We start from the raw sequence: 26,402 nt of genomic DNA, 5'->3' as shown, positions 1-26,402 counted from the left end.
CCGCCTCCCTGCATGTCACGGCTCTGGGTGCAGCATGAAGCGAGCCAGCTCTCTGGGGGTTCTTAACGTGGCGGACAAGGCTGCGAGTGACCACTACCAAGTAAGGAGGCTGCGAGTGTCGGGACAAAAAGTATCTGCAGAGAGTCTGTCAGCTTGTTTTAACCCTGCTGGTTTCCTGTTATGGAAAGGTCAAAGTTCAATTCCTAAAAAAACTCAGTGCTTCTGTGAAGAAGAAATGCCTCCTAAAATATGTAGCGTACAGTAACACAATTATGTTTTCCCGGTAATATTTTCATTAGCTTTACTTTGTAGTGAAAGAAGAAAATAATTTAAAATAAAGGGAAAATGGGAGCTTATTGTTCTGCATACACTGAATAACTGTTAACTAAATTGAAGAAGGAATCAAGCAAAAATGCAAAATATTCTTCTAGCTTATCAAATATAAGAATTTGCTGCTTGTCTCGGTTGATAAATTTAATATCTTGGATGGAGTTAAGGGCAGTTTTCAGTAATTTCTGACATTTTGTAGACTGAATAATCTGTTGATTACTCAAAAACATGATCAACAGTTTAATCTATAACCCAAATAATCAACATTTATGGCCCTAACCAGGTTACTTTATCTTTGTATATATACTTTGGGCACAATGCTGTAGAATATGTGGTAAATCTGTGCCTTGAAAATCCTGTGATACCTCGTAATTAATATTCAGACGGCCCTCAGTGACATTTGAGAAAAACACAGACATTAGTGATGTAAAAATGCATTTTCAGCATATCGTGTGTTTGAGATTATCTTCTAAATGTTTATAGTGAGTGACTTCACCTCCACCTAAAATTTAGTTAGTCAGCAGGTAACAGTTAAAAAATCTAAAAGATCAGATGTAAAAACATTTAAAACATTCTGTATCACAGAATTCTGTGACTGAAGGCTTTCCTGACTCAGAAAAATAAATTTATACAGTCAAGTAAGTCTTAATAAAATAAATTCACTAGCTTTGTTCCAGACTTTGTTAAATCACACATTTCTCCAGTGATTCAAATAGTGAAGTGTAATTATATCTTATCATCATGCTACAATTTCACAGTGTTGCTAAATGGACATAGGAAACCGCAGACTGAAGTAGCAGTAGAAGAGTAAGGGAAGGTACATACAACAAAAATTAATTAATTTGAAAAGAAATGGCCAAAATGCAAATGAGTTTGAATTTCAAAGAGTGCCTGAGACTTAAAAGTTAATTTCTGCATTTTTATTTAAATGCTAATCCACCCACCTGGTTCCCAAGAGGGTTAAAACAAACTTTTCGACCCGGTCTTTACTTTTATACTCCTCTCTCTTTATAAATTGTATCTCCTGATTCTCTGTTGATTTAGTTTTGTGAACAAATCACAGTGTTTGTCAAATGACACCTGATGAGTAACAACACAAGCGTGACTCACACTAACTTCACACCATCTTTATTTTTACTAATCAACACAATAACTTTAACAGGGAGAAGTTTTTTGACACTTTAACTCTAGTTTGTTATCAAGAAAATCTCACACTGTATGACTGACAATATGAATAAAATACTATGTAAAGTCCCTGAAAACATGGTTTCAGACCTTAAATACGTATATAACATCAGGTATTTGTGACTAAATAATTAACAACCACAGTTGAAGTTGACTATAATTGTGCAAACACATACTGTCAGTTTCTGCATAACGCATGTGGGCATTCTTAAATTGTCACTGTTGTGTAAACATCCATTCAGAATTGATAAATTAGGTTTCTAAAATGAATCTCGCTCTGCAACTCATGGTTTCGAATCTTCCTTTAGACACGTTAGCTAACGTTTAACCCCGACACCTTTTACAATCCTAATAGTGGCAGATTTACGACAAATTCATATTCGTTTTTTTAATTAACAGTCGTTTCCGGCTGTTGTAGACGAAAGTAGCTTGTCTTTTAATCAGTAACTGGTTTGCCTGCTGAAATTACAACTGTCACCAGCTAGCTAATTTAAGGCTAATGTTAGCTTAATGACTTAGCTAGAAAAGCACTCAGGTTGATTATTGATATTTGTATCTGACTTGTTTTTTAAAAAAGTTAAAGGTGTCCTAAATATACACTTAATGGTTACATTCATGATATTGTGCTAAAATACTAAAGTTAGAGCTTTAGTACTTAGCTAACGCTAAGCTAAAAGAACAAGAAACATTAAGTCTGCATCCCTACCGACTGTTTAGCTTAATACTTTAAGACAATCAAGACATTAGATTAATGCTTTATTGGTTGTACTGTATTTTCAAATATTCACTTTTAATGTTAAGAAGAAAAGCCTTTCAAGATGTAAACTAATCGATGTGTTTGATAAACTTAACACTGTCTCGGGTGACCTTGGCAGCGTTTGCCGGAGTCTTAATTTCCCCCAAAATACAATAAAAAGCAGACAGAGCTGCTAATGTTAGCCTTATAAATACTCCAATAGCATCGAACTCAAATATGAAAATCTGATTCTTTTTTCATTGTACATAGAATATTTGGTGTTTTTGGACTTTTGGTTTGACAAAACAAGACAGCAGCTTAATATCTGATTGTGAGCAGTTTAGTATTTTCTTAGTAGATCATAAAAAAACATAAAACTAAATAAAAAATGTTCCCAAATCTAACAAAATAGCATCAAGGACCAGCTTCCACCATCTGGGGAAATACTAGATGAAGTGCTCTTTCGCTTTGGAAGTAACATGTAGTTACTACTAAGCTCTGTAATGCTAACGTTTGTAGCTTATGTTAAGACTAGATAAACACCTTTTAAATCATTCCATATGCCTCTGCACATTTGTCAAGCTAAAAAGAAAATCTTACTTCTTAAAAAGTTGACATATTGTTGGCTCATATTTCCTCTCGCTACATTTTCTCCAGGAACGAAATAATCGTCTGAGAAAGAGTCGCGACCTGAGTGCCAGCCACACTGATCTGGCGCGTTGAAGGTTTTTCTTCCCGACCGTGGCAGAAGTGGCGGACGGACTCCTGAGAGGTCACGGAGGTCATGAGAATCCACTTCCTGTCCACATACTCCAGACCCACCTCACTGTAAACACCTTCATATCGTCCATTATACGTCAGCATCACACCACCAAGTGCTCACTGCACAGGTTTCATTGCACTTTTGAAGGTTTGTGCTGCGAGAGGGGGATTTATTGTTTTTCAGTACATATCGAGGAACATGAGGAATATCTGAGTGTGTGTATCTTTTCTGTGTATATCTGTTTTTTGTATGTGCGCGTACTGTATGTAAGTGTGTGCTGGTGTGAGTATTTTGCTTTCTCGAATCAGTCCCTTTTTAAATATTTAACCTTCTGCTAGCGCTTGAATGAAGGCAGAGTGTAGGTTTAGTTTTACAAACATTTCTGATGTCGATGGCAAAGAAATTAACTCATTGGTACTTTTAAATCGTAGTGTGTGAAGTCGATTAGCTCAAATTCACAGAACAAAACAGACAGGCTAAATCTGCACGAAATTACAAACTGCAAGTTAAAGTGTCGTACCATCACTGAGCTTCACGAAATTTATGAAACAACATGGCAGTTTGTTTCAGAACGGGTTTTTAGTGGCGAGCTGCATCACAGCAACACAACAGAATATTTACAAAATATTTAAGTACATTTACTTAATATGGAAAGTTCATACAGTATTGCCTATAATGTTAAAATAGCTCGATTTGAAAGTTAATGAAGGAGAAACTCAGGAAAAAAGTTATAGACTTGTTTCATAGTCGCAGTCTAATTGAACCCATCAATACTGTTTGGCTTTACCTGCCGAGGTTTCACTCAAACAATGAGAGAAGTTCTGCCTCTTAGAAAATGTTTTTAATAACTAAACCCGCTGAACACTCTGCAGAGAACTTGTCCAGCAATGACGTCTTTTTGTAGGCCGACCCGGACGTTAGCTTAGCGTTCACTCTGCAGGTTTCCAGTGGAAGTTCTGAACTGTTTTGTTTTTTATTAGGAAAGTATGATTGGTAGCAAATGAAGATTATAATGATATGATATTCACAAATCAGCAGACATTCAGCAATATTTCTTTTAAGACAAAAATGTTGGAAACCTGTCGAGGGAACCCACATCTCAAATGCTTTTCAGAACTGTTTTCCAAAAATGTTCCGTCCTGTGTTTATTGAAGTTTTTGCTTTTGATGTATGAAGTTCTATGTTTACATTTAGGGTTTTGTAAATTAATGGGTTTTTTTTTGTCCTTACGCTGCTCTGAAGAGTTTCTCTTTATATCCTTATGTTACAAAAAGCCTTGAGAGTAGCTGCACTGTCTTCCTGAACAGTTGAGTTTGAGAAACAACGAGGCAGGATGATGACATTTATTAGCACATGAAGGCCTAACGACACTCTCTCAGGATCGAGGCTGTAGTTTCACACACTGACTGCAAAGTTAAGGCCACTCCATACTTTTACACATTAAATGCCATTTGTAGTAATGGCTGGAGAAATGTTACAGCATTTTTTATTATTTTTATTTTTTACTTATTTTAGTCAAGACAACACTTTACCATGTGAGTAAAGTTGAACAAGACCAACCAAAAAGTACAAATTATGAATAATTAAAAGTAGTTTTTATCGTGTGAGAAGTACTCTTGAGATTTAAGTTGCAAATGGTAAATATATGTTTGCTATTACCAAAATAAGAGGGAGTATTGCCCTCTATGCAGAATCAAAACCCAGCTAACACAAATCAGATTGCAAACGTAATCCTGGTATAAATACTGATTAAAATTGTCATTACTGTTTTTATACAACAGCCATCTCTATGTAAAAACTTACTGACTGATCGTCGTTCCAAGATTAAAGATGTGGGTTTCTAGTTTGATTAACTTTAGTTCACTATGCATACATGCTCTCTTTTCATTTAACGGAACAAAGTAATGGATATTTATCATCTTATACTGGTGACAAGCTTGAAATACAACAACAAACATAAAAATATAGAAAAACTTAAAGCCCCATCAATCGATATTTAGGATTTAGTGCCTTGTTGAAGAGTTTTGCTTGTTTACGATGGAAGTTTCAGGCTGAAATCAGTTGAACATCTTTTAAGTGCTGATAAAATATGTTTCTTTTTTGTTATGGTACCTTACTAAAATATACAAAACAATTTTTTGTTTTTAAAAACACCTGTCTTTCATCGAGCAACAGAAACCAAACTTCTCAAATCTTAAATGTTGTCTAAATACAAGCTGCCAAGAATAAAATGAAATGTTCCAAAAATGGGCAAATATAAAAGAAAATCTAAAACAATATCTCGTTAAGGAATATGGCTGCAACTAACCCGATTAATTAATGAATGACTTGGTCAATAAAATGTAAGAAATTTTAATTTCCCAGGGTGACATTCATATTAATTTATTCTTGTTATGACTGTTGGTCAGACAGACAAATACGAGCGTTGGCAAGTACCAGTCCAGCGACCGGCGTACCAAACCACGCATCACGTGAATGTTTAACACGTGGTAAATGTTGTGAAACAGTCGTTGTTTGGTTAGGTTTAACAAAAGATTGTGGTTTGTGTTAAATAAGAACATTACGTCACATAACACAAGTCATCTACAAAATGTTATTTAACTTAAAACATATCATCTTTGACTTTATTTCACACGGGACTTGAACCTTGGTTCAGTCCTAAGTTTACTTGGCACATCTATCTACCCCAAGCCGCTTACATGTCGCTCTTTATACTACATCACCTGACTTCTTCTGTCACTAGAGGTCATGGCCTAACTAAAAATATAAATATGGGTCATAATAAGATATATAACAATCGACCTATAAAGCTGGTGAGGACAGGCTGCGCTTAAAGTCTGGCAGTTTTTCATGAACATTTAGTTTCTTGACAGGGGTGTGCAATAAGCTTTTTGTCTGACTTAAAAAAAATGTCTTACTGCCGATTCTGATTTGTAAATTTGATCACAAAAATTAATGCATATCCTGACCGAAGTAGAGAATTTATATGAATACTTTCATTCCAGAACATTATACTGTTTATCCCTTTTTAAATAATAATAAAACATAGATAGAAGTGATTTGATAACTTGAATAATAGCAATGGTAAGTTTTCCTTCAGTGCCGGCAATAATGTAGTCAAAGACGTAGTGATTTCTCATTTGAAACGTCTCATTTTTGTTTGTTTTGTCTTTGTAACGATGGTTTTATTGACACTGTTGGACGTTACAGAGTGTGTTGAAGCTTTTTTTGTGACTGTTGATCAGTCTGCTCGTCAGCCTGCTTTGTGCTTTATTTTATTTTGATCCTTATTGTCTTACTGTTAGAAGCTCCACAAAGTAACGAGGCACATAACTTAACAATGTCTGATGGTTTTGATGAACTGGGCAACACTTTGGGGAACGTTAAGACACAACACCTTAGTGTAGTGATAAAGTGATGTTCAGGGTCGATACACGTAAAGAGGCTAATTTAATCGTTTACACAAAGTAAAATGCAGTAGTATCAAAAAGTATAACAGTAGTTTTATATGGAAGCAAAGAAAAGTCAATTTAAAGACCACTGATGTTATTGTAGTTGATTTTAAAGTGGATTATATAAATATAATAATATAGACAGAAACATAACTGGTCCTTGAATGTAGTCTGGCCAATAAAGTTTTAATTTATCATCAGAATTTAAAAGTGGAGAATTCAAACCACACAAGTATATATATCAAAAAATAATAATAATAAAATACATATTTCACAATTATGGATTAAGTTGCTTATAAGATTAAAATCCTAAAAAAAATATTTTGCTTCTATAGTTTTAAGTATTTTAAGCAGTTTGCTGTTTTGGGTCAAATTTAAAAATATATTCAAAATATTCCAAAGGGAAAAAATAATATTTCAAAAAAACAACTTTTTCTTCTGGAATACTTCTTGGTATGTGGGTAGATGCTGTATATACTTACTGACAACAAGATTTTCCTGTCCTGAGTAAAGCAGCAATGTTGAAGCATTGTTGCCCAATGCTAAAGGTCAAAGTTGCTCAAACTGTTGCCCAGTTACAGAGGACAACCTGCAGCAGCTTGATGCTGATTATTACAGGAAGGACAACTTAAAATATTTTCCTGAAACTATGACTTATCATTAGTTTTTAATATGCAAGACTATTTTACAGTGATGATTATGATGACGTGAATGTAAATGGCTTTATGGAAGTGCAGGTAACAATGAAAAGTTGACTCTATATGTGTGTGTTTGTTGTTAAAGCAGCAAAGTTAAAAGTCTCTCAGTCCGTCCTTTTGTTGCGTTTTTTTTTTTTTTATGTCAAAGTGTAATTTCTGATCCCCGCCTGTGGATTGTGTTGTTGTGCGGAGCAGCGATGTGGATGATTCGATAAAGTATATTCTCAGGTTGGGACAAAAATGGTTTTATGTCCATTTCTTTAAATGAAAGTGTAACATGTGGCCTCTGTCGCCCTCTGTCAGCGCTCAGTGGAACTCGCAGCAACACTGAAAGAACTTTCTCCCCTTACACAAGCTAATTAAATCTAATTAGAATACATTTAATATTTTATGTAATGTTATAATACTGGTTTTGTCATTTGCCTCTGTGGACTGATGACAAGGTTGTTGACGGATAATTTACGTCCCCAAACATAAAAGTTTTAGCCAGAAAGTGCAGAGAGTTTATGATCAGGTGGAAAAGTTATTACTGCTGATTATTTTCTCGTTCAATCGATTGTTATCAAACCTTATTTTCAGTCAGAAAATACCAAAAAGGTTTTTAATAATTTTGAGGTTTGGCCTTATTAAAACAAACATTGTGAACGTCTCACCTTTGGCTCTGGGTAATTGTGATGGTGACTCACTATTTAAATTAATTTTTTTTAATTAATCGATCGATTAATGGAGAAAATAATCAGCAGATTGATCCATAATGAAAATAATCATTAGTTGCAGACATGAAGCAACAATTTAAATGCAGCACAATACTTTACTTGTATTTTCGCAATACTTTTACTTAAGTAAAGGATCTGAATACTTCCCCCACCGTGGGGCATTTATCAGCCTAGTAACCACGGCACATTTCGGATGCTGCACCTTCCTCATGTCCCGCTCTACAACTCTGCGTGCTCGTTCCTAAATCTAAATTAAGATTAAATATCAAGCTGCACATGTCCTCTTGTTTTGTTTTTGTTTGTGAGTAAGATGAAAGTATTTTATGCTTCCTACAAGGCAGCATAGTCGACTCCTCCATGTTAAATATAACAACCGTCCCCTGTTACGTCTTGTATGTAGAGAAAATGTTCCTGGATGAGACTGGCTTTCATGATACTACTTGTTCTCTGTAACCGCTGCTCTCTCAGACATGTTGGCTTCTGATGTTCCACTGCGCCTCCTCCTGTTCACCTGAGCAGTGACGTTTGTTTATTGTTCAGCTTCACTGTATTTGAATAAAACGGTCAAATTTATGACTTTTGTTCTGTCATTTATAATATTATTTATGTAAGTGCTGTGAATAAGCACAATTCTGAGGTATTTGTACTTCATTAGAGTGCACTACACTACATTTGGCTAATTTACATAATTGATCATACCCTGTCTGACCATTGAAAACCATCTCTAAGTGCTGATTTTGAATTTTGTGATCCACAAAATAGGCGTACACAATGCTACAGATATAAACAAGGTTAACGGATCAGAGGTTGCTTTGTGGGGAGAGTTGCAAACAGCTATGTATGTACAACAACATTTATATACATTTTACAATTCATAATGAATTTACTGAAATTAAAGAAAGATTTTTAAATAAGTGTTGCAGAGCTGTGTACCAGCCTGATGGCCACGGGACACAGGTTTAGCTCCTTTTTAACCTGACAAGTTTAAACAGCCTGGCTCCCTCTGTATTATCTGCTAAATTAATAATAAAATGTGTTATTTTACAAACAAAAAAAACAAACAAACCATTTTATGTAGATCAGGAGAAAATTAGTCTTTACATGTTACCATAATTTAATATACACTTAATTATATGTTCTGCATGCTGTATAATGACAAATTACGTCTGCATGACACAAACCCGGAATCTGTCACATTGTTCTTTCTCTGCAAATAGTTTTAAATACTATTATTTTTCTTTATTCTTATTATTATTCTTATATAACTTGCATTGTCTATTCCATATTTACATACTTCTATATTTATTTATGTCAACTGTATGTTTGTCTGCCTGTAGCACCTTATCCCCAAAGTAAATTCCTCATGTGTAAAACACCACTTGGCAATAAAACTCCTTCTGATTCTGAATTAACAACCTTGAGCCACAGACAGTAACAAAATAAAATAAATAAAACATCAAACTAAAATAAATCTAATTAAAATGTTCCGCAAAAAGTCTTGGGAACTTTGTTTGTTGCTCTTTATTTGTAAAAATAATAATAATTTCCTTGCAGATAAGGAAGTTTAGTCATTGACATTCTGTTATTGGTATTAAAAGATAATAAGATATTCAGAAATAATATATAATAATAAAAATAAATATAACTGCATTGTATGGAGTAGCAGCAGTTAAAACAACTGTTTCAGATGAACAAAATTAGCATAAATAAACAATAATGTTTTCCCTCCTTCAGCAGGAGTTGTAAAAACAACACGCTCCCAGCGCACCACGTGACATCACCTCTGTCCTGTGATTGGTTAACGACCCTGTCAATCACTCCGGAGGGTGTGTTCAGACAGGAGTTCCAGTCTGTAGTGGTCAGAGAGGAGAAACAGCTGCTGAAGCAAAATGTCTTCTGTTCCTGACGGAAAGAAACTCGTCCGGAGCCCCAGCGGCCTTCGCATGGTGCCGGAGAACGGCGCCTTTAACTGCCCCTTCTCCCTGGACGAGCCGCAGTGGGTCCCGGATAAAGAGGTGAGACCAGTTTGGGGGTGGGGGGGTGTTGTTTGTGAAGCTGTCAGAGCCGCGGACACTAGCGAGAAGCTTGCTGCGATGGTGCGTTTCCGGCTGTTTTTCTTTTTTCAAAATAAAGAGCCTGAAACAACACCAGCAACTTTTAAATAACATTTGGTTTCTGTTTGTCTGAGTTGGTGTGCACTAATCATAAGAGTTTTTAAAGTGTGTCTCTGAAGATCTTATATTTTCAATTTCAAAAAATCCAAATCAATAAATAAATAAAATAAATAAGTGTGTGTGCATGTACCGTAGGTCAGTAATTTTATTAGTCTATTCCATAGTTGTCAACTGTATATTAATGTCTACGTCTAGCACCTTATCATCAAAGCAAATTCCTTATAGGTGTAAAATACTACTTGGAAATATAGCTTTATGTTTGACTTTTAAGTATTTCTGCTATGATGGTAAACAAGGTTTGGCATATGTCTGAAGAGAACAACTTAAACTAAAATTACACACAAAAAAGAAAAGTAAACTAACTAACTTGACTAATCAACTAATCATTTCAGTTTTATTCCCAAACAGATAATAAAAGACAACAATACAAGTACCAAAATATACAAATTAGAATAAAAATAGCAATATCACAGTGTAGAAATACGTATGTTACAAGTAAAAGTCCTGCATTCAAAATGATAGTAAAGTAGGGCTCAATAATTAACAGAAATTTTATTGAAATTGCACTATGACCTATTGCAACTTTCAAATCGCAGGAGGCGCAATATTTGTTTACGATGACATGTCATAAATATTGTTGTGCTACAGAGACGCCCTGGCCGACACTTAATATTCTACAGACTTAATAAAACATCTCCTCAGAAATCACACCATCATCATCATAATAATGTTGTTTTATGGAAAATGAGAATAATGATGTAAAAATGATCATGCCCTTCAATATTGCAAATCATAACGCAATATCAGATAAAATAATCACGATTAGATATTTTATTTTCAAAATCATTCAAACCTAAAGTACAAGTACGAACATATTAAAATAAGAATATACTTGAACTACTGTAATTTATTGGTGCATTAATGCTGTTCATTACTTTAATGATGCATTTGAATGACTATATTTTGTTTGGTAGTTAATTATTTAAAAATACACCATAATTTATTAGTTAATGATGTTTTGTATTAATAACCTAAATCTGCAAAATAACTAAGTATTTTAATCTATGCTGAAGTAGTAAAGAGTACAAGTATAAAGTACAATTAGTTCACATATTGTACTAGAGTTTAATGTCTTCTTCTCATCACGGTGGGCAAAGCGCTTTTATTTTCGAGGTAATGTTTCCTAACTTCCTGTACCCCTCATGCTAACTGTGGCTAACTTGACGTAGCTCCGGACTGGATACTTGGCCCCAGAACTGGGCGTTTCAGCCTGACAGCAAGCGTTTCCTGTTAAATAACCAGCTAGTTAACAGCTGAAACAAGCTGTCACGATGTTTAACCTCACCAGAGATTGTTAAAGTGACAAAAACACGCGTTTGTTTTGTGTGCTAGCTGACAGCTACGTCCACACTCGGCTAGGTTAGCTAGCTGTGAGAGCTGCTATGCTAACCCGTCCACAGTTAATCTCTCTCTGTCCGTCAGTGCAGCAAAACTACAGGAGCAGGCACAGAAAGACAAACACCACCTGTCTGCCAGAGTGTTTCATCTGTGGCTGCTCACAGAGGCACTTTGACCAGACTGACCATAAAACTACAGCCAGCAAAGTTAATAATTCCTGCAGGCGTCTGATGAATCTGTAAATAAAGGCGTTATTATTCTGATGGGTCATAAACAGTGTTAGAGGAAGTTTCCTGACGTAGAAGTAGTGATATCGGAGTGGAAAAAACACTCTTTTGCAAGAAAAAATACTGCTTTCAGAGTATTATTTAAGTAACAGTCTTGAAATATGTCTAAAAAATGCTTTAAAGCACTTTTTCTCACGCCGTGTCCTCTCTTCTGATCCCAAAGTGACAGTTTGTGGAAGTTTAACTTTAGTTTACTTCAGTAAAAAATGTAGTATCATAGAAAGAGTATGTATGAAAGCAGTATCTGTTAAAACTAAGTAAACATTTAGAGCTGAAACAATAGGTTTAAGATGAATTTGTTGCTGAATCAAGTGAAAATGAATCTGCAACTTTTCTGGTCATGGATTTATTGTGTAAATACTTTTGTTAATTTTTCTTTGTCCTCAGTGGCAGCAGAGTGAATATCTTTTGGTTTCAGGTCGTTTGTAGCCATCAGTTTTACATAAATATCTTACAGGAACAAAACTAACATGCTGTCTGTAAAAGGTTTTGGGTTTTCTTGGTGACCTGATTGCAGCAAAACTAAAAGAACGTGTACGATAAAGTGCTGCTGTTGAAGTTGAATCTGCCGAGCTCAGCATGTTGTGTAACATCCTGTTTTTCCTCTTTCCCCGTCTTCCAGTGCCCGAGATGTATGCAGTGTGACACCAAGTTCGACTTCATCAGAAGAAAGGTCTGTTTTGTTTTGCTACACGACCGTCACGCAGCTTTATCGGACTCTGACAAAACAAACAAACACATGAGGGACACGTAGAAACTCGTTTTGCGCTGTGAAATGTGAGATCTTCTCCCCCCACTTGGCTTCTGTTAATTTATTTTGGCCTGGAGACACAGTGACGGCTCTGTGGTGACATTTCTTTCCAATGACTCACTTAAAAAATGCTGTAGATCTGTTGCTCTGTTTAGTCGTGTCCCATTTTCTTTCCATATTTGCTGGAAAATAGTTTCTGTTTATAGTTAAAATCAGCTCAGGAAATATCTGCGCTTTAGCTGGTAAGTGTCAGTGATTCAAATCTAAATTACCAGCTTCAGAGATTTCTGGTTAAAAAAAAAAAGAAAAAATCACTTCCTGACCCAAAACGTCCGACAGACTTCTTCCCAAAGAAAAGCAAAATAGGAAGTGACGGCAACAGAAATGCAGTTTGCAAAATTAAGTGTCCATTATACCTCCCACGATAAACTCTCATTATTCCTGATAATATAAAACCCATTATGATCTTATACGCATTTGTGAACATATTATTATTATTATTATTACACAACATATTAACACATATCAGTAACACTTGATGAAGACGAAAAACAAAACATCATGCGGAGCTTCTAAGCCGCATCCTTCAAAATAAAAACCTGTGTTTAAATAATACATAAAACTCCAAAACGTACAGTGTCATGTCGACACCATAGCACAACAACATCACGCTACTCCATGGGCAGGATTTATTATCGTTTGTATGTCTGGTCTGTCCCTATAACTCTTTGACTCTACATGTGAATATATAAAAAAAAAAGGTTAAACAAAGTCTGATTAAAGTCTGAGCGTTTAGTAACCTCATGAGGACAAACACAGTGACGCAGAAACAAGCGTTAATTACTTAGTGATAGACTGATTAATCGGTCGGCTGGTTCCTGCACTCAGGAGGCCGATAAATAAAACCTGTCTGCAGACACTTCTGCTGGCAGCCTCGTCACTGTGGCTTCTGTGGATCAATGTTGGCGCTCTCACTTGTGAGTTTTGGAAAGGTGGTGAAAATAGCCCGAAATGTCCTCAGTCACTCACGTCTTTTCTTAACACGTTTGTTCTAAATGACAGCAGCTCTAATCTGAGACCTTTACCGGCAAGTGTTAAATATATATTGTTATAGTGAAGATAATAATGGAGATGAATGACAAACTCCCGCTCTCCCTTAAACTCCCGTCACGTTCTGAAATCTACAGCAGAACCCAAACCATGTTTCATTCATTATTATAAAATATCTAAAATGTTACTGGCTGAGATCACATGTATATTAGATTGTACTCTGCATGGAAAAATGGAATTATACATGACTTTTTTTGTTTTAATATCAGCCATTGAAAAAAACATATCGGTCGACTGATTTAATTAATGCATTGATTAGTGAAATTCATAATCTCGTGTTAATGTGTCACAAGTAACAAAGCACCATTAATTACCTAAATAACATGTTTTCATACATTTAATCTAACGGACATGAGACGAGTGGGATTAAAATACTGAAGTAGACCTGACTGTAAGTCGTTCTTCCTGCAGCATCACTGTCGGCGGTGCGGCCGGTGTTTCTGCGATAAATGCTGCAGTAAGAAGGTGACGCTGCCTCGCATGTGCTTCGTCGATCCGGTGCGGCAGTGCGCCGAGTGCAGCCTGGTCTCCCAGAAAGAGATGGAGTTCTACGACAAGCAGCTGAAAGTGCTTCTGGGAGGTGAGAAGTATTTTTACTAGGTTTAATATGGATTTTATGTTTATGTTTTAAGTTCTTCTTTTCCAAACCTCTTTCCTTCACATTTGGTACGAACGCTGTTTCCTCCCTGTCAAGAACATGTGGGGTGAAACACTTGAGGCGAGAATAGCTGTGTGCACATCCACACGAGCTCAGTGGTTGTTAGGAATTATCGGCAAAACATAAGCAGCTGCCAGGAGCTTTATATTGTCTGTCAAACTGTCTGTGCTGAAAGGACGATTCCAGCTCACCTAGAGTTTTGTGCTTAATTTTCACAGTTCGTCTTTTATTTAATGACGATTAAATTTTAATTAAATTTAACTGACTTCCACTAGGGCTGCAAATAATAACAATTTGCAGATAATTTTCTCAATTGATCGAGGATTTGTTTAGTTGAAAAATGGTCACAACATTGTTGATTATTATTCCCCAAAGGTCCATATGTCCAAAATGACATATTCAACTTGCCTGTTTTATCTGAGCAACAGTTTTAAACCACAAAATATTCAGTTAACTATCACGTGTGACAAAGAAAAGCATCTAATCTGCTCACTTGAGAAGCTAAAACCAGAAAATGTTCTGTATTTTCCACCACCAAAACGTTTGTTGACTATTATTCATCAGCTAATTGATTAATCCACTCATTATTTCAGCTCTAATATGGAGGTCAGGTCCTTACTGTGACTCTGTACAGGAAGCAGAAACGCTGCTCCTACTGTAATCCATTGTGTTGCTGTTGAGTGTGGGTCAGTGTGCAGCTAAAAATACGCAGCAGTCAGGCTCTTAATGAAAAATCCATTAGCAGCCTGGAGCTGCGGGGGGGAAACCCGGCTGAATGCCTGTGATGTAAAGCCTGCAGCGTGCTGGGGCCTCATGCTTTATGGATGATGGAGATAATCAATCGCTCAGCAGAAAACAAAAGTTCTCACAAAAAAGATGAAGATACAAAGCAGAAAACCTCTCGTGCACATTTCCATTTGAATATCTGGCTGTTACTGTTTGATGTTCTGGGGAGGTGGAAACACCCAGTGGTGCTCAAGCTAAGGCTGAATCCCAAACTAAAACTAAAACACTTTGAAGACATGTTGGAGCTCTGATAACTTGTGAAATTGACTAATTGACTAATCAAGCCTTTAGTTTCAGCCTGAGGAACTAGTAGTAAATTCACTAATAAATTACATTAGACACTGTAAACAGATGCAGCCTGGGAGGAAATTTTCATTTAGCAAAAGAAGCCAAACTTCTTAAATGTTAAATCTCGTCTAAACACATGTACGCTGTACAATCATTAGTCTAAAACTAATCAGGAGCTATTTGGATCAAAGAACATGTAAACAGTATAGGAGCTGTGGTTATCGACTAATCTGTAAAGCATGTTGTTGATCAGTAAGTTAAAAGAAAATAGTGAACAATGCTCACAGTTTCCCGAAGCTCAAGGTGACACCTTCATATTTCTTCTTCTGTCTGATGAACAGTCAGAAACCTCAGAAATAAAAAGTTTCCGTTCAGTTTCCTCATTTCTGACAAGGTTGAACCAGAGAATATTTGGCTTTTTTTGTCTCGATAACGATTAATGAAGCGTGAAAATAACTTCCAGCTTTCAGTACATGCAGCGATACAGATTTTGGTCGATGCCCAAACATTTTTCAGGTTTGATATTCAGCCATATTCATGAACTCTTTTCCATTCAGTATTTTATGTTTTAGGGTTCTGGTTGATCTTTTAATGGGAAACGTTTGTACAAAAGAACTGATATTTTAAATAGCTTTTTGTTTTCAGCAGCGTCTTATGGCCTAAATGATTATTACTTTTATCTCTGAAGATTTTTTAAACCCTTCCCTTGTGATGTGTTTTTAATTGCAGGCTCTCAGAGTTGAACGTTTTCTGCCTTCTCTGTTTGTTCTGTCTCCAGGTGGCACCTTTGTTGTCACGTTGGGAACGTCGGAGAAGTCTGAAACCATGACGTGTCGCCTCTCCAACAACCACAGGTGAGCTTTTTAAATTCTTTTTAAATTCCACACTTGTGTTTAAGGTCCAGCTCAACTCATCTCAAACCTCAGCATGAAATCAAAACTATCTGCATGGCAGGATATCACGAGGGGAGGTGAATTTGCACTTTAACAAGCCAACGTTTTGCAAATTAAATCGATCATTTTAAATTTTTATCCCTTGATCCCTTAAATGTCCAACAATTAAGCCAAGATAGCCTATTATTGCTGTTTGACATGATTTCAAACTACACCAAATCACACACGCAGGCTATTCTATGTGATCTCCTTTCGATAACTAATGTAATAACCAATGTAATATTGTTTCACTTCCATTCACTGAGCCTAACACTTTAAAAACCTCTGATCTAGATCTTTTTGGATTCAAGATAAAGGATGTGAAGAACGGGACTAAAGATGGAAAAGATTAAGAGATTCAGATGTTATGTTTAAGGTTTTCAAGTAAAAATGTGCTGTTGGGACAAATCCAGTCAAAACTAATCCAGTTTTTGTTGCACCAGTGACATTCAGAGCGTCGTTATTAGTCAGGTTTTAGATAAACGGTTTTGTTTTGGATATGATTCAAATGTGTCTTCTCTTTCTGTTTATCTAATCGTCAGGTATCTGTTCCTCGACGGTGAAAGTCACTTCGAGGTGGAGTTGTCTCGGATCTCCAGCATGCAGATTCTGACAGACGGCACGAGTCCAGGAGGTGAAATCAGAATTTAAAGCTTGTTTTTGACCATTTTATATTATATTGTACAAATTATGACCCAAGGCGTCTCTACCACAGAGTTCTGGACATTCTTGTGTCTCCATGATGTTTTTTTTCAGATTCAGTAACCAGCTGGGAAATTTCTTGACTAACACTTAAACCTGTTTGTCTATTTTTTTTTTTCCCCAATCAAACACTAACAAACTCTTTCTCCTCTGCTGCTCTGACTCTGGTGACCCGGCTGCTCCTCCTCCTCCTCTTCTTCTTCCTCTGGGCTCAGAGAATGACATTCACACTTACACCAGTCTGCTGGACAGTCACTATATCTCTGAAGGTTAGGTTCACTCTGGTGTTGTCCTCACTCCATTTCTCCATTTTAATTTTCCAGATCTGGTTTCTGGTTTTCTGTGTGCATGAAGCTGCCTCAAAACGAAACCAGTGATGCTGTTCTGCTTTATGTTTACGCCTCACTGAGTCCCAAACGCATCTTGGTGGTAATTACAACACAAAAGATGTTATTTGCACGACTTCCTGTTTTTGTTGTCGACTGCCCTGTGAAAATGCTGCAGGAGTCCTCAACACTTCGGCAGCTGACTGACGGCGTGTTAATTAGTACTTAAACGATTAGATGTGTAATCGATTAGCTGATAAACAGAAAATAAACAACAGTTATTTAAAAGTTTATCAAGCAATTATCTAAAAATTTTTTTAAAGTTTTCATGGATGTTTGTCACTGTTAACAAACTTTAAAAACAAATCAATTAATTATCTATTAATAAAAGATATTATCTACAGATGAATTGATAAAGAACATGTGTTTCTTTTGTTTGGATGTTTGTTTATTTAACATAAGCAATGCAAGTTATTATTTGTAGAGCACCTGTCAAACACAGTGACAACAATAGAATAAAATTAAATTTAAGAGCAAGGCAAAATGAAATATAGTAAACTATAACATTTAGATTTTTCCTCTCTGTGGTCTGAGGCTCAGTGGGAGCTTATTGGCTTAGAACTAAATTAGTTATAATGTTATTTAATTAATATTTAACTTGTTCTCACATAGACACAACAGATTATTTCCCAACGCTCTCCCCATTTTTCATCTCTGACTTTAAAACATCCTTTTTATATCTAATTTAAAAAGTAGGAAACAGTGTTCAGCAGGATCAAGATGAACAACAAACCAAATTTAGCAACCAATTCATATCCAGAATACTGCGCAGGTAACCTTGCACATATCTAACCCTCGACACCAACAGTTCATGCAGCTGTTCTCCAGGTTTTTTAGACGTTTATTCCTGTATTTAGGAAACTTCTTATCCTTTTTAAACCAGGCAGAATTATTGTTCGTTATTGTCGTTGAGCTATGGCCAAGCTTATAAAGAAAGAAATTGAGTATGTCTGCAAATAATTATAATTTTTATTTATCAATTACCGCCTATAATTAGTTTCATGAACTGTTACAGTAAAACTAATTGTCCACTGCAATTTCCCAGAACACAAACAGACAGATTTCTTGTTTTTGTCTGATGAAAACTGCAAAATATTCAACGAGCAAAGACATAAAACAGATAAAAGCAGCAAAAATCTTCACATTTGAGAAGCTGGAACCAGAGAATGTGTCTGATAAATAACTTTAATGGACTTCATTAACTTGTTTCAGTATTGGAGTGCACTTAACACCGTCCTGTGAAACCGTCCTGTGAAACTGATTCATTCCTCACTTGTGGTGCCTGACCTTCTGTTTCACTCAAACCTTTAGTGTTTTTCAGTCCTGACCTTTGGTGCTTCACTTCATTTTGAAAGACATTGTCACTGTGTGTTTCTGTTCTGTTGTCTCTCTTCAAATCTTTCAGTTCCCCTGACTTCTCTGTGTTGTTGCATCTGTGTGTTTTGTTCATGCATGAATCACTTTTTAAGAGTTTGTCATTGATATTATGGTCGAGGCTGAGCAGTTATTTCAGAGCCAAAACTCTACCGTGATATGTTGACACGTCGTTAGTGATTTTGTTCATTAGACATGTAACAGTACAGTACTACACCCTTCCTCTTTTCCTTTTATCTGTTATCTCATCTTTGTTATTTACTTAAATAACCTGCAGCTGTTTTTCGTGAGTCAGTCAAACCTCTTTAACCTAAAGTGTTAATGAAGAAAAGTAACAGACTTTAAAATGACTTTCATTATGTCATCCAGTCCATCAGTCCTGTTCTCTCTGTGTCTAACTGAGTGTGTGTGTGTGTGTGTGTGTGTGTGTGCGTGCAGGAGGGATGTCGCGGGCCAGCGGCATGCTGCTGCACTACAAGCCAATGGGCTGCCAGGACGCCCAGCAGCTCCGCTTAGAGGCAGCAGATGACAAGAAGGTGGCCTCGTTATGGCTGGCTGCAATGCACAAGGTTCGATAACCAGGACACCAAAGCCCACACTGTCACTGCATAAACATGTATTTATTATACCTTTTTACACCGATCAGCCATAACACGCTGATTAACTCGTTATCAGGTCGTCTGTCAGCGGGTGGGATATATTAGGCAGGAAGTGCACATTGTGTCCTCATAGTTAGAAGCAGGAAAAATGAGCAAGCTTAAGGATTTGAGCGTCGTTGACAAGTGACGAACTGTCAGAGCATCTCCAAAACAGTCTGCAGTGGTCAGTACTTATCAAAAGCGGTCCAACGAACCGACGACAGGGTCGTGGACGGCCAAGGCTCATTGATACATGAGGGCGGCGAAGCTGGTGTCGTCTGATCCAACAGACGAGCTACTGTAAAAGTTGATGCTGGTTCTGGTGGAAAAGTGTCAAAGCTGTTTTAGCATTCTGTTATGGCTGATTGGTGTTTTTTCCTTTTGGCTGCGTCGCGTTCTGGGTGCGACGAGGCTGCTGGAAGTGATCGCGGCCATTCTAGACGACGCTTGTGATTCCTCCACATGCACTGCAGCACGTTTCAGAAGCGTCCTAGAAGCAAATCTCTAATGTAAAGAGCTGTGTGTGACTCCCTGGTCCACAAACACGCTGTACAGGTCGTCTTTAACATCGTGTTGACCTGTTGTGTTCTCGCCCGGCATTACCACGGTTTGTTGTGTCTGTCTTCCCCACAGGCGGCCAAACTGCTGTATGAAGCTCGGGACCAGTGACGAGCAGGCAGCCTGCAAGACTGAACCTCCAGGCAGCACACACCCAAGTGTTTTGTACCCCGTCTTGCTGGGGTTTGGTATCGTTTGGATTTCTATTAACGCCAGTTCTGCTTATCCGTCTGATTCATCATCGGTTCTTAATAACAGTTCTTATCATGGTAATTTCTGCAAGGAATGTTTATATAAAAAATTATTACCTCTATAACCAGTTCTTGTTTACCCCAAGTGGGCTGATTGTTCTTCTTCTTCTTTTTACATCTCAGAGTTCTTTAATCCTCTTTGATTTAACACATAAATCAGGGCACGTTAATGTTTGTACATGAAAATGGAGCCAACTGAGCAGAGAGACACAACACAAGCTTTCCAACACAAGTCAGGATCCGTTCATTTGGAGGAAGCTTCTACCTTTAATTCCTGTTCTTTTTCTTTCTCAGAACTGGACATGTTTTTGTTTGTGCAATACTCAGTCTGTTTGGACATCATACCTTTTCATTAACCATTTTTCATAACTTCCGAGATGCAGTAAAACTTCAGATGGAGGCGCAGTTGTTTCAAAGCAGCACAATAATTTTATATGCTGCTGGTAGATTTAGCTTGTGTCATTGAGGATTTTATTTCCTGGACGTATGGTGATATTATTTTTGATAACTCTCCTGATGTCAGCCAAACACAAAGTAGGGACTGAATGTCTCGCTCAAGGGATCAGCTGATGGTAAAAAGCATTATCTCACAGGACAAATCCAACTTAAAAACCCTTTAACGCAGATCTGCGTGAGACGTACTTTGCATTTCAGGACCCGCTTTGTTTAAGTTAATTGCAGAAGATGTCTCGGGACTCTTTTGCTCTTTTGTTTAGGACACTATGTGTGTAACAGCTCCCCTCAGCTTTACACAGCTTTATAGTGAGTTTCAGCTCATTGTTTATCTCTCCAGGCACAACTTTAGTGTTCTGGTTCTCTCTCAGCGCCCTCATAGCATGCCGTACACTACCTGCTCAGCAGCAAACAGCAGACAGACACAGTTAGAGACCAGCTGGTGAACAGAGTGGAGCGTTTAGCAGCTAAAGAGCCAGATATTTCCCTAGAGATCAAAACACAACTAATAGAGACTCCAAATGAATGATTATGTTGCTCTGTAACTGCTGGAGGTGTAAGCAACTCTTTGCTAACAAGTTCAACTTAAAGGTGATGATACGTCAGTGTTGGTTAAAACTTGTTTCTGCTGCCCCCATGTGGCCAAAAGAAATCAGTTTATGGAGGTTTAAATATAAATTTTAACTAAACTGCTAATAAAGAAACACATTTATATACATTCACAAGTGAATTTCACACTTCAGAGATGCAAGCTACTCTGGCAACACTTTACTAGAGCGGAGAAAAGAGCAGTGAGTTGGACACTGATTTCTTCTCCAGCAGTCACAACAGAGCTGAATCTGCTGGAAATTTGCCGTTAAATATTACCAGAAAATGACGAGTGTTTTTGTGTTGGTCTCTTAAAATCAAGAGCGAGGGCTTCTTCCTGTTTTTTTAATTAAACTTTCAACTCTCGTACGAGGGTAAAATGATCAGTGCAGAGCACAGATGGCACTTTATACACAAGCAGGAGCAGCAAATGGATCAGAATGCAGTGGGAAATGAGCAGGAGTGAATTTGATTCTGGGAAATGTAGGATTCTCTAACTGAAGCAGAAGAAAGAAAAGAGGCAGGTTGAGGAGACAGAATAATTCCTGAAATGCAAAGAACATCGCAAGTTTATTCACAACTGAAACACAATTGTTGGATTTCTTACTTTAGGAGACTTGCTGTCATGACGGTTGAGTTTCAGAGTAACGTAGATGAAAGTTCAGGTGACGTGTTTGTGTTTCTTCTCTGTAACTTGATCTCTTAATGCTCTCTGCTACAAGTATCTACAGATTTAAATCTTTAGGCCTCGGCGTCTAAGGAAACTACGGACTATTCACTGATTCTAGTGAAGCATAAACACACATAAATGCTTTAAATGTAGTTTCATGTATTGACTTTTTGTATAATATATTTTGTTAACTATTCCTACTTTAACACAAGGCGTGTACGTACTTTATAATTTTCAAAGCTGAAGTATGACCATAGGTTTTGTAACATTTGTAAATTCCTTTTGTCCTAATTGTCCAGAGCCACAACCAGGATGTGAAATCACCACCGACCAAGAGCTGTTCAGTTCTGGTTGAGCCGGTGGGTTTGTTGGTTTGGTAGTTAGTTGTACTTCCGAGGACCTTTTTCTAAACAAGAATGTAGTTTTGACTGCGATGGTGAAAGCCGCGACACGTTCTCATCCCAGGTTGTCAATGACCGACGGCGCTTTGTCACATTAATGTGGTAAACGTGAAAACGGATGCAGTTTGGTGTAGCAAAAGGTTGCGTTAAAAGAAGCACATCCTGTTATGTAGACCTACGTTTTGTGAAGTAACATCACGTAACTTCATATTTTAAATAAGTCAGAGTTGACTTTTGGTTTCATGCGGTAGGGGAGAGCGGGGTGACTTGAGCCTGTGAGGAAGTTGAGTCACCCCTATGGCTTCTCGGCAGCCATAGAAAAAATTGGTCATGTTACCACACATTTTTGAAGAGTCATCCATTTTACTCATCCTGCGATGGAGAGAAGCCTATGGAATAAGTGATGAGCACATTTAAGATCAAAAAACAGTTTTTTTTGCCGTTCAAAGTGATTTTTTTATGTTCAAGGAGTCGTGATTGTTGTGTGAAAATCTTATGCATGTGTTAGTCTTTTAGGAAATTACAATATGAGGCTAAACTGTTAGCATGAGGTTACTCTTAAAATGCTGGATGACACAATTTTGTTAAAATGGCAAAGACCTGGGGGAAGTTGAACCAACTATTTTGATGTAATTTTACGTTGCATTCTTATGCATCACCAAAATGATGTGACATTATGTATTTTAGACCAGAAACCATCATGTCATGCTTCTATAAATGGAAGACAGACAGGCTTCAACTCCTGTTGTGGGTTTGGACCGAGCAGTGGGAGAGGTACAAAAACGGGAAGTATGATAAACAGGATGACTTTAAAGCGATACATTGATATGAAACAACTCGGAGACATAGCTGCAATGCTTCACTATCTAAGTGCAATTGAATGTTTTGACCTGGCGTTTGAGTTTGCACGATGACATCGATGTCCGCGACCCCCATGTGGCTCAACTTACCCCTTATGTGGGGCAAGAGTCCACTTTTTTTTTTGAAAAGCCAGATTTTGAAAACAGTTTATTTTAGATCCAAAGTGATTATTCCCAGGGACGCACCACATCCTAAAATATATGTACATATTTTAGTTGGAGACATTACTGTCAAAAACGGGCTCAACTCACCCCGCTCTCCTCTACACGGCGAAAGTCCTGTGTTTGTTTGACCCATCCATCCACCTGGACCTTCTCCATACGCTGACTTTCTTGCCTTTTATACGTCACCTGACTTTAGTTGAAAGCCTGGTGGGCGAGGGGCGTGACAAAACATTGGTATTTGACAACCTCAGGATTGAGAACGACATTGTGACATAGCAAGATTTACTCCCTGATGTTGTTACAGCGCCCACAAATGCCAACTTTTCCTTCAAGCTCCCTCTTTAAAGGTGCAGTAAGCGATTCTGTTATGTTGCTGCAAAGCTAACATGAAGCTCACATGCGGAGAGGATGAGATAGTCTTACTGTGCATTCAGACCAAACGTGAATTTAACCCTCGCGGGGGTTTTATCGCTGGACTACTACCAACACAACGCGATTACTACAGCTGTATGAACCCAAAATAAACACTTTGCTGTGATTTAATAGCAATAAACGGATCAAACTGATGCCGAAATAACTAAAACGTGATGCAGATTTGATAAACATATGAATTCATGCTTTGTCAGGTCTGTCAGCAGGACAGCAACTTTTAAAATGTGTTTCTTTCTGAATGGAGTTTGGATCGATCCGGGCTATGCTATGCTAAGCTAAGTTGTTCACAGTAACAACACTGAAAGCAGACATTGAAACAACTCTCCTGGTACTATAGCAACATCACAACAACAGCATGTCTGGGTGAACGAGAGAGTAAGCTGAAGGTGACAAATTATGGCTGGAATTGTTGGAGTAGCGTTGTGTGACTCGGTTTCCCATTTACAGTTTTAAGTTTTCACACGCAGAACAAACAACTAGCGGACTGTTTTTCAGATTAGAATCGCTTACTCCACCTCTAAGTTTTGAAACTCACACCTGTTTTGAGTTGGAAGAAAAGTTTAGGGGACTCGGGGCGCTGGATCACGTTTATAATCTTGAAAATACACTTTAGCTTCAGCATATGAGGTTTGTGCATTTTTAAGCGTGAATTTAAGATTGTGAAAACTGTAAACTTTAGTGTTGTTACACAGAAATCTTAACTCGGCGTCCTCTTACTAGCTTTTTATCTGGAGCTTTCAAACTCACCTCACGGTCTTTGTTTGCTTTCACATGACATAAGTGTGGAGTACCAACAACTGAGCAAACTCCATCTGCTGAGGAAGACCATGATATGTGGATGAAAGCTCTAGAAAAAGCTGCTAAATGGACCTTGAGATATGAACTTTTTTGGAATAAACACTGCATGTATGAGCTTAAATCTGTCAAAACACCTGAAGAAACACATGAATTATAAATGCACGGTTGCGTTTCAGCTGCTAACATTTATCAAAGATTACCAAGTATCATTGGCTTCACAGAAATTAGCTTTTTTAAAACCCTGCTGGCGTCTGTGTGTCTTCCCTGTTTTTCTAAGCTTGAAGAAAGAACTTGAAGCGGTGTAATGGAGCGCAGAACTGGCTGATTGTTGGGTTTGTTGGCCTTTTTGTACCTTTGTGTCAAACCCAGTGAAAACAACATTCACCACCTCCACTTTGTGACATAAAGTTTATTTTTATATGCTGCTCACCTAAGAATTAAAATCACACGTCGTGGTCGTTTTGGTTCGAGGCTTTCAGAACGGAGACGGAGGAAGAAGATGGTGAGGTTTCGTGTAAAAAGGCGTCTCTGTGGTCGCTCTTGATGTTGTTAATACTGTTCACAAGGTTTTCCAGTTACACACCAACAATGCTGTTCTTCCATTATACAAATGTTTGTTATGAAGATACATGTGAGGGCTGCACAGTTACGAACAACAGTGATCATATTTATTATTTTGCTTATTTCTTAATTGGAGACTAAAACCTTTATCTTTAATTCCTCCGTTGTTTTTTGGCTGCCAACTGTAAATCTAAGTATCTGAATTAGACGGTGATGTTGGTAAATTGGAAAGTTTGCCTTTTTTTTTATCTCAAAAACACAATTACAAAATGCATTAGTCACATTTTACTTTCATTTGAAATGTTGCTGGTACGGGAGTGGCTGTAATCACAATAAAAACATCTTAATCATCCTTGAAATGAAGTCTATATGATCACACTGCGGGATTCTCTGTGCAGCCCTCTCAGACTGTCCTCGGTGAACGATGAGTTGTTGTTGCACGTTTGCAGTACGTGTTACGTCACCGAGTCGTGACTCAGCCAGTGTTTGTACCTGCACTTTATGTCCACCCTGATTACAAACCTTTTTATCCCACCGCTTCATTTATTACGCTGAAAACGCTCTACTACACCCTTTGTTGGATTATTCTGTTAAGAATAAAATCAAGTGTTTATACATTTGGGGTGTCGTTTGTGTCATTTAGAAAAAGGGGATTCGTCCATTAAGAGACACTGAATAATGAATGAAAAGGAAACATCGTCTGGTATCAAAATTTATGTCAGGTGCATCAATTATGAAAGGATGAGATTCACTGACTTCCATATAAATAAATAAAATCCTAATTAAATGTATGTTTTAGACAGACACAGTTGTTATCTGACATATTAACACAAGTATAAAGCTTCCAGGTTGGACATGTAATCAGAGTTTTAATAGTTAATAAGATTTGATTTTGTACTTCGAGACCACCTACTGTACATATTGGTATGCTACTGCTGATTGAGGGAAAGCTCATTAAAACTTTTTTTAAATGATACATTTTTTATTGAGATTGATATACAGTATGTTATTTCACTTTAACACTATTATCTGCTTCAATTGGTATTATTTTGTCGTTTCACTGAGCAACAGAGTGGGCTGAAACTCTACAAAAGCTCCAAACCACTATGGTTATGTTAGTTTGAATCTGTGAATATTTCAACAAAACATAAACATAAATGTGCAAAGGTAGAGTTTCATCATTCGAGTTTTCCTCTTATATCTCCGTGTGAGATTCTTCTAGGTCAAGTCTTATCCTCCTTTAATAAAAAGGTTGACCTTTTGACAGCCAAACTTAATTATATTAGTATTATTGAACTTTG

At 37.3% G+C, this 26,402-nt stretch overlaps 2 protein-coding genes across 5 annotated transcripts in view; both read left to right on the top strand.

The window, feature by feature from the left end:
- The window catches only part of klc1a (kinesin light chain 1a), a 54,909-nt gene extending 46,456 nt beyond the window's left edge, over nt 1-8,453 (top strand). For 2 of the 3 annotated variants that reach the window (XM_038728078.1, XM_038728076.1), the window contains exons 15-16: nt 34-100; nt 2,909-8,453. In XM_038728078.1, coding sequence (XP_038584006.1) covers nt 34-100; nt 2,909-2,974 — 133 coding nt within the window. In that variant the 3' untranslated portion in view covers nt 2,975-8,453. The remainder of the gene's footprint in view (nt 1-33; nt 101-2,908) is intronic. The other variant, XM_038728079.1, reaches the window with a different exon arrangement.
- Nucleotides 8,454-9,705: 1,252 nt separating this feature from the next.
- Nucleotides 9,706-25,718, top strand: zfyve21 (zinc finger, FYVE domain containing 21). 2 transcript variants are annotated; one of them, XM_038728086.1, is made up of 8 exons: nt 9,706-9,895; nt 12,362-12,412; nt 14,012-14,180; nt 16,111-16,186; nt 16,807-16,898; nt 17,182-17,235; nt 19,165-19,295; nt 19,998-25,718. In XM_038728086.1, exons 1-8 carry the CDS (start codon nt 9,770-9,772, stop codon nt 20,031-20,033), a joined length of 735 nt encoding a protein of 244 aa, XP_038584014.1. In that variant the 5' UTR covers nt 9,706-9,769; the 3' UTR covers nt 20,034-25,718. The 2 variants fall into 2 exon arrangements, with proteins under 2 accessions (XP_038584014.1, XP_038584015.1); XM_038728087.1 differs by lacking the exon at nt 17,182-17,235 and having other exon boundaries at nt 9,710-9,895.
- The last annotated feature ends 684 nt before the right edge of the window (nt 25,719-26,402 follow it).

Source organism: Micropterus salmoides, unplaced genomic scaffold (genome assembly GCF_014851395.1).
Source record: "Micropterus salmoides isolate LMB-PRFRI ecotype aquatic unplaced genomic scaffold, ASM1485139v1 Ms_hic_scaffold_19, whole genome shotgun sequence".
Taxonomy (NCBI): Eukaryota; Metazoa; Chordata; class Actinopteri; order Centrarchiformes; family Centrarchidae; genus Micropterus; species Micropterus salmoides.
This window is presented reverse-complemented; position numbering and strand designations above follow the sequence as displayed.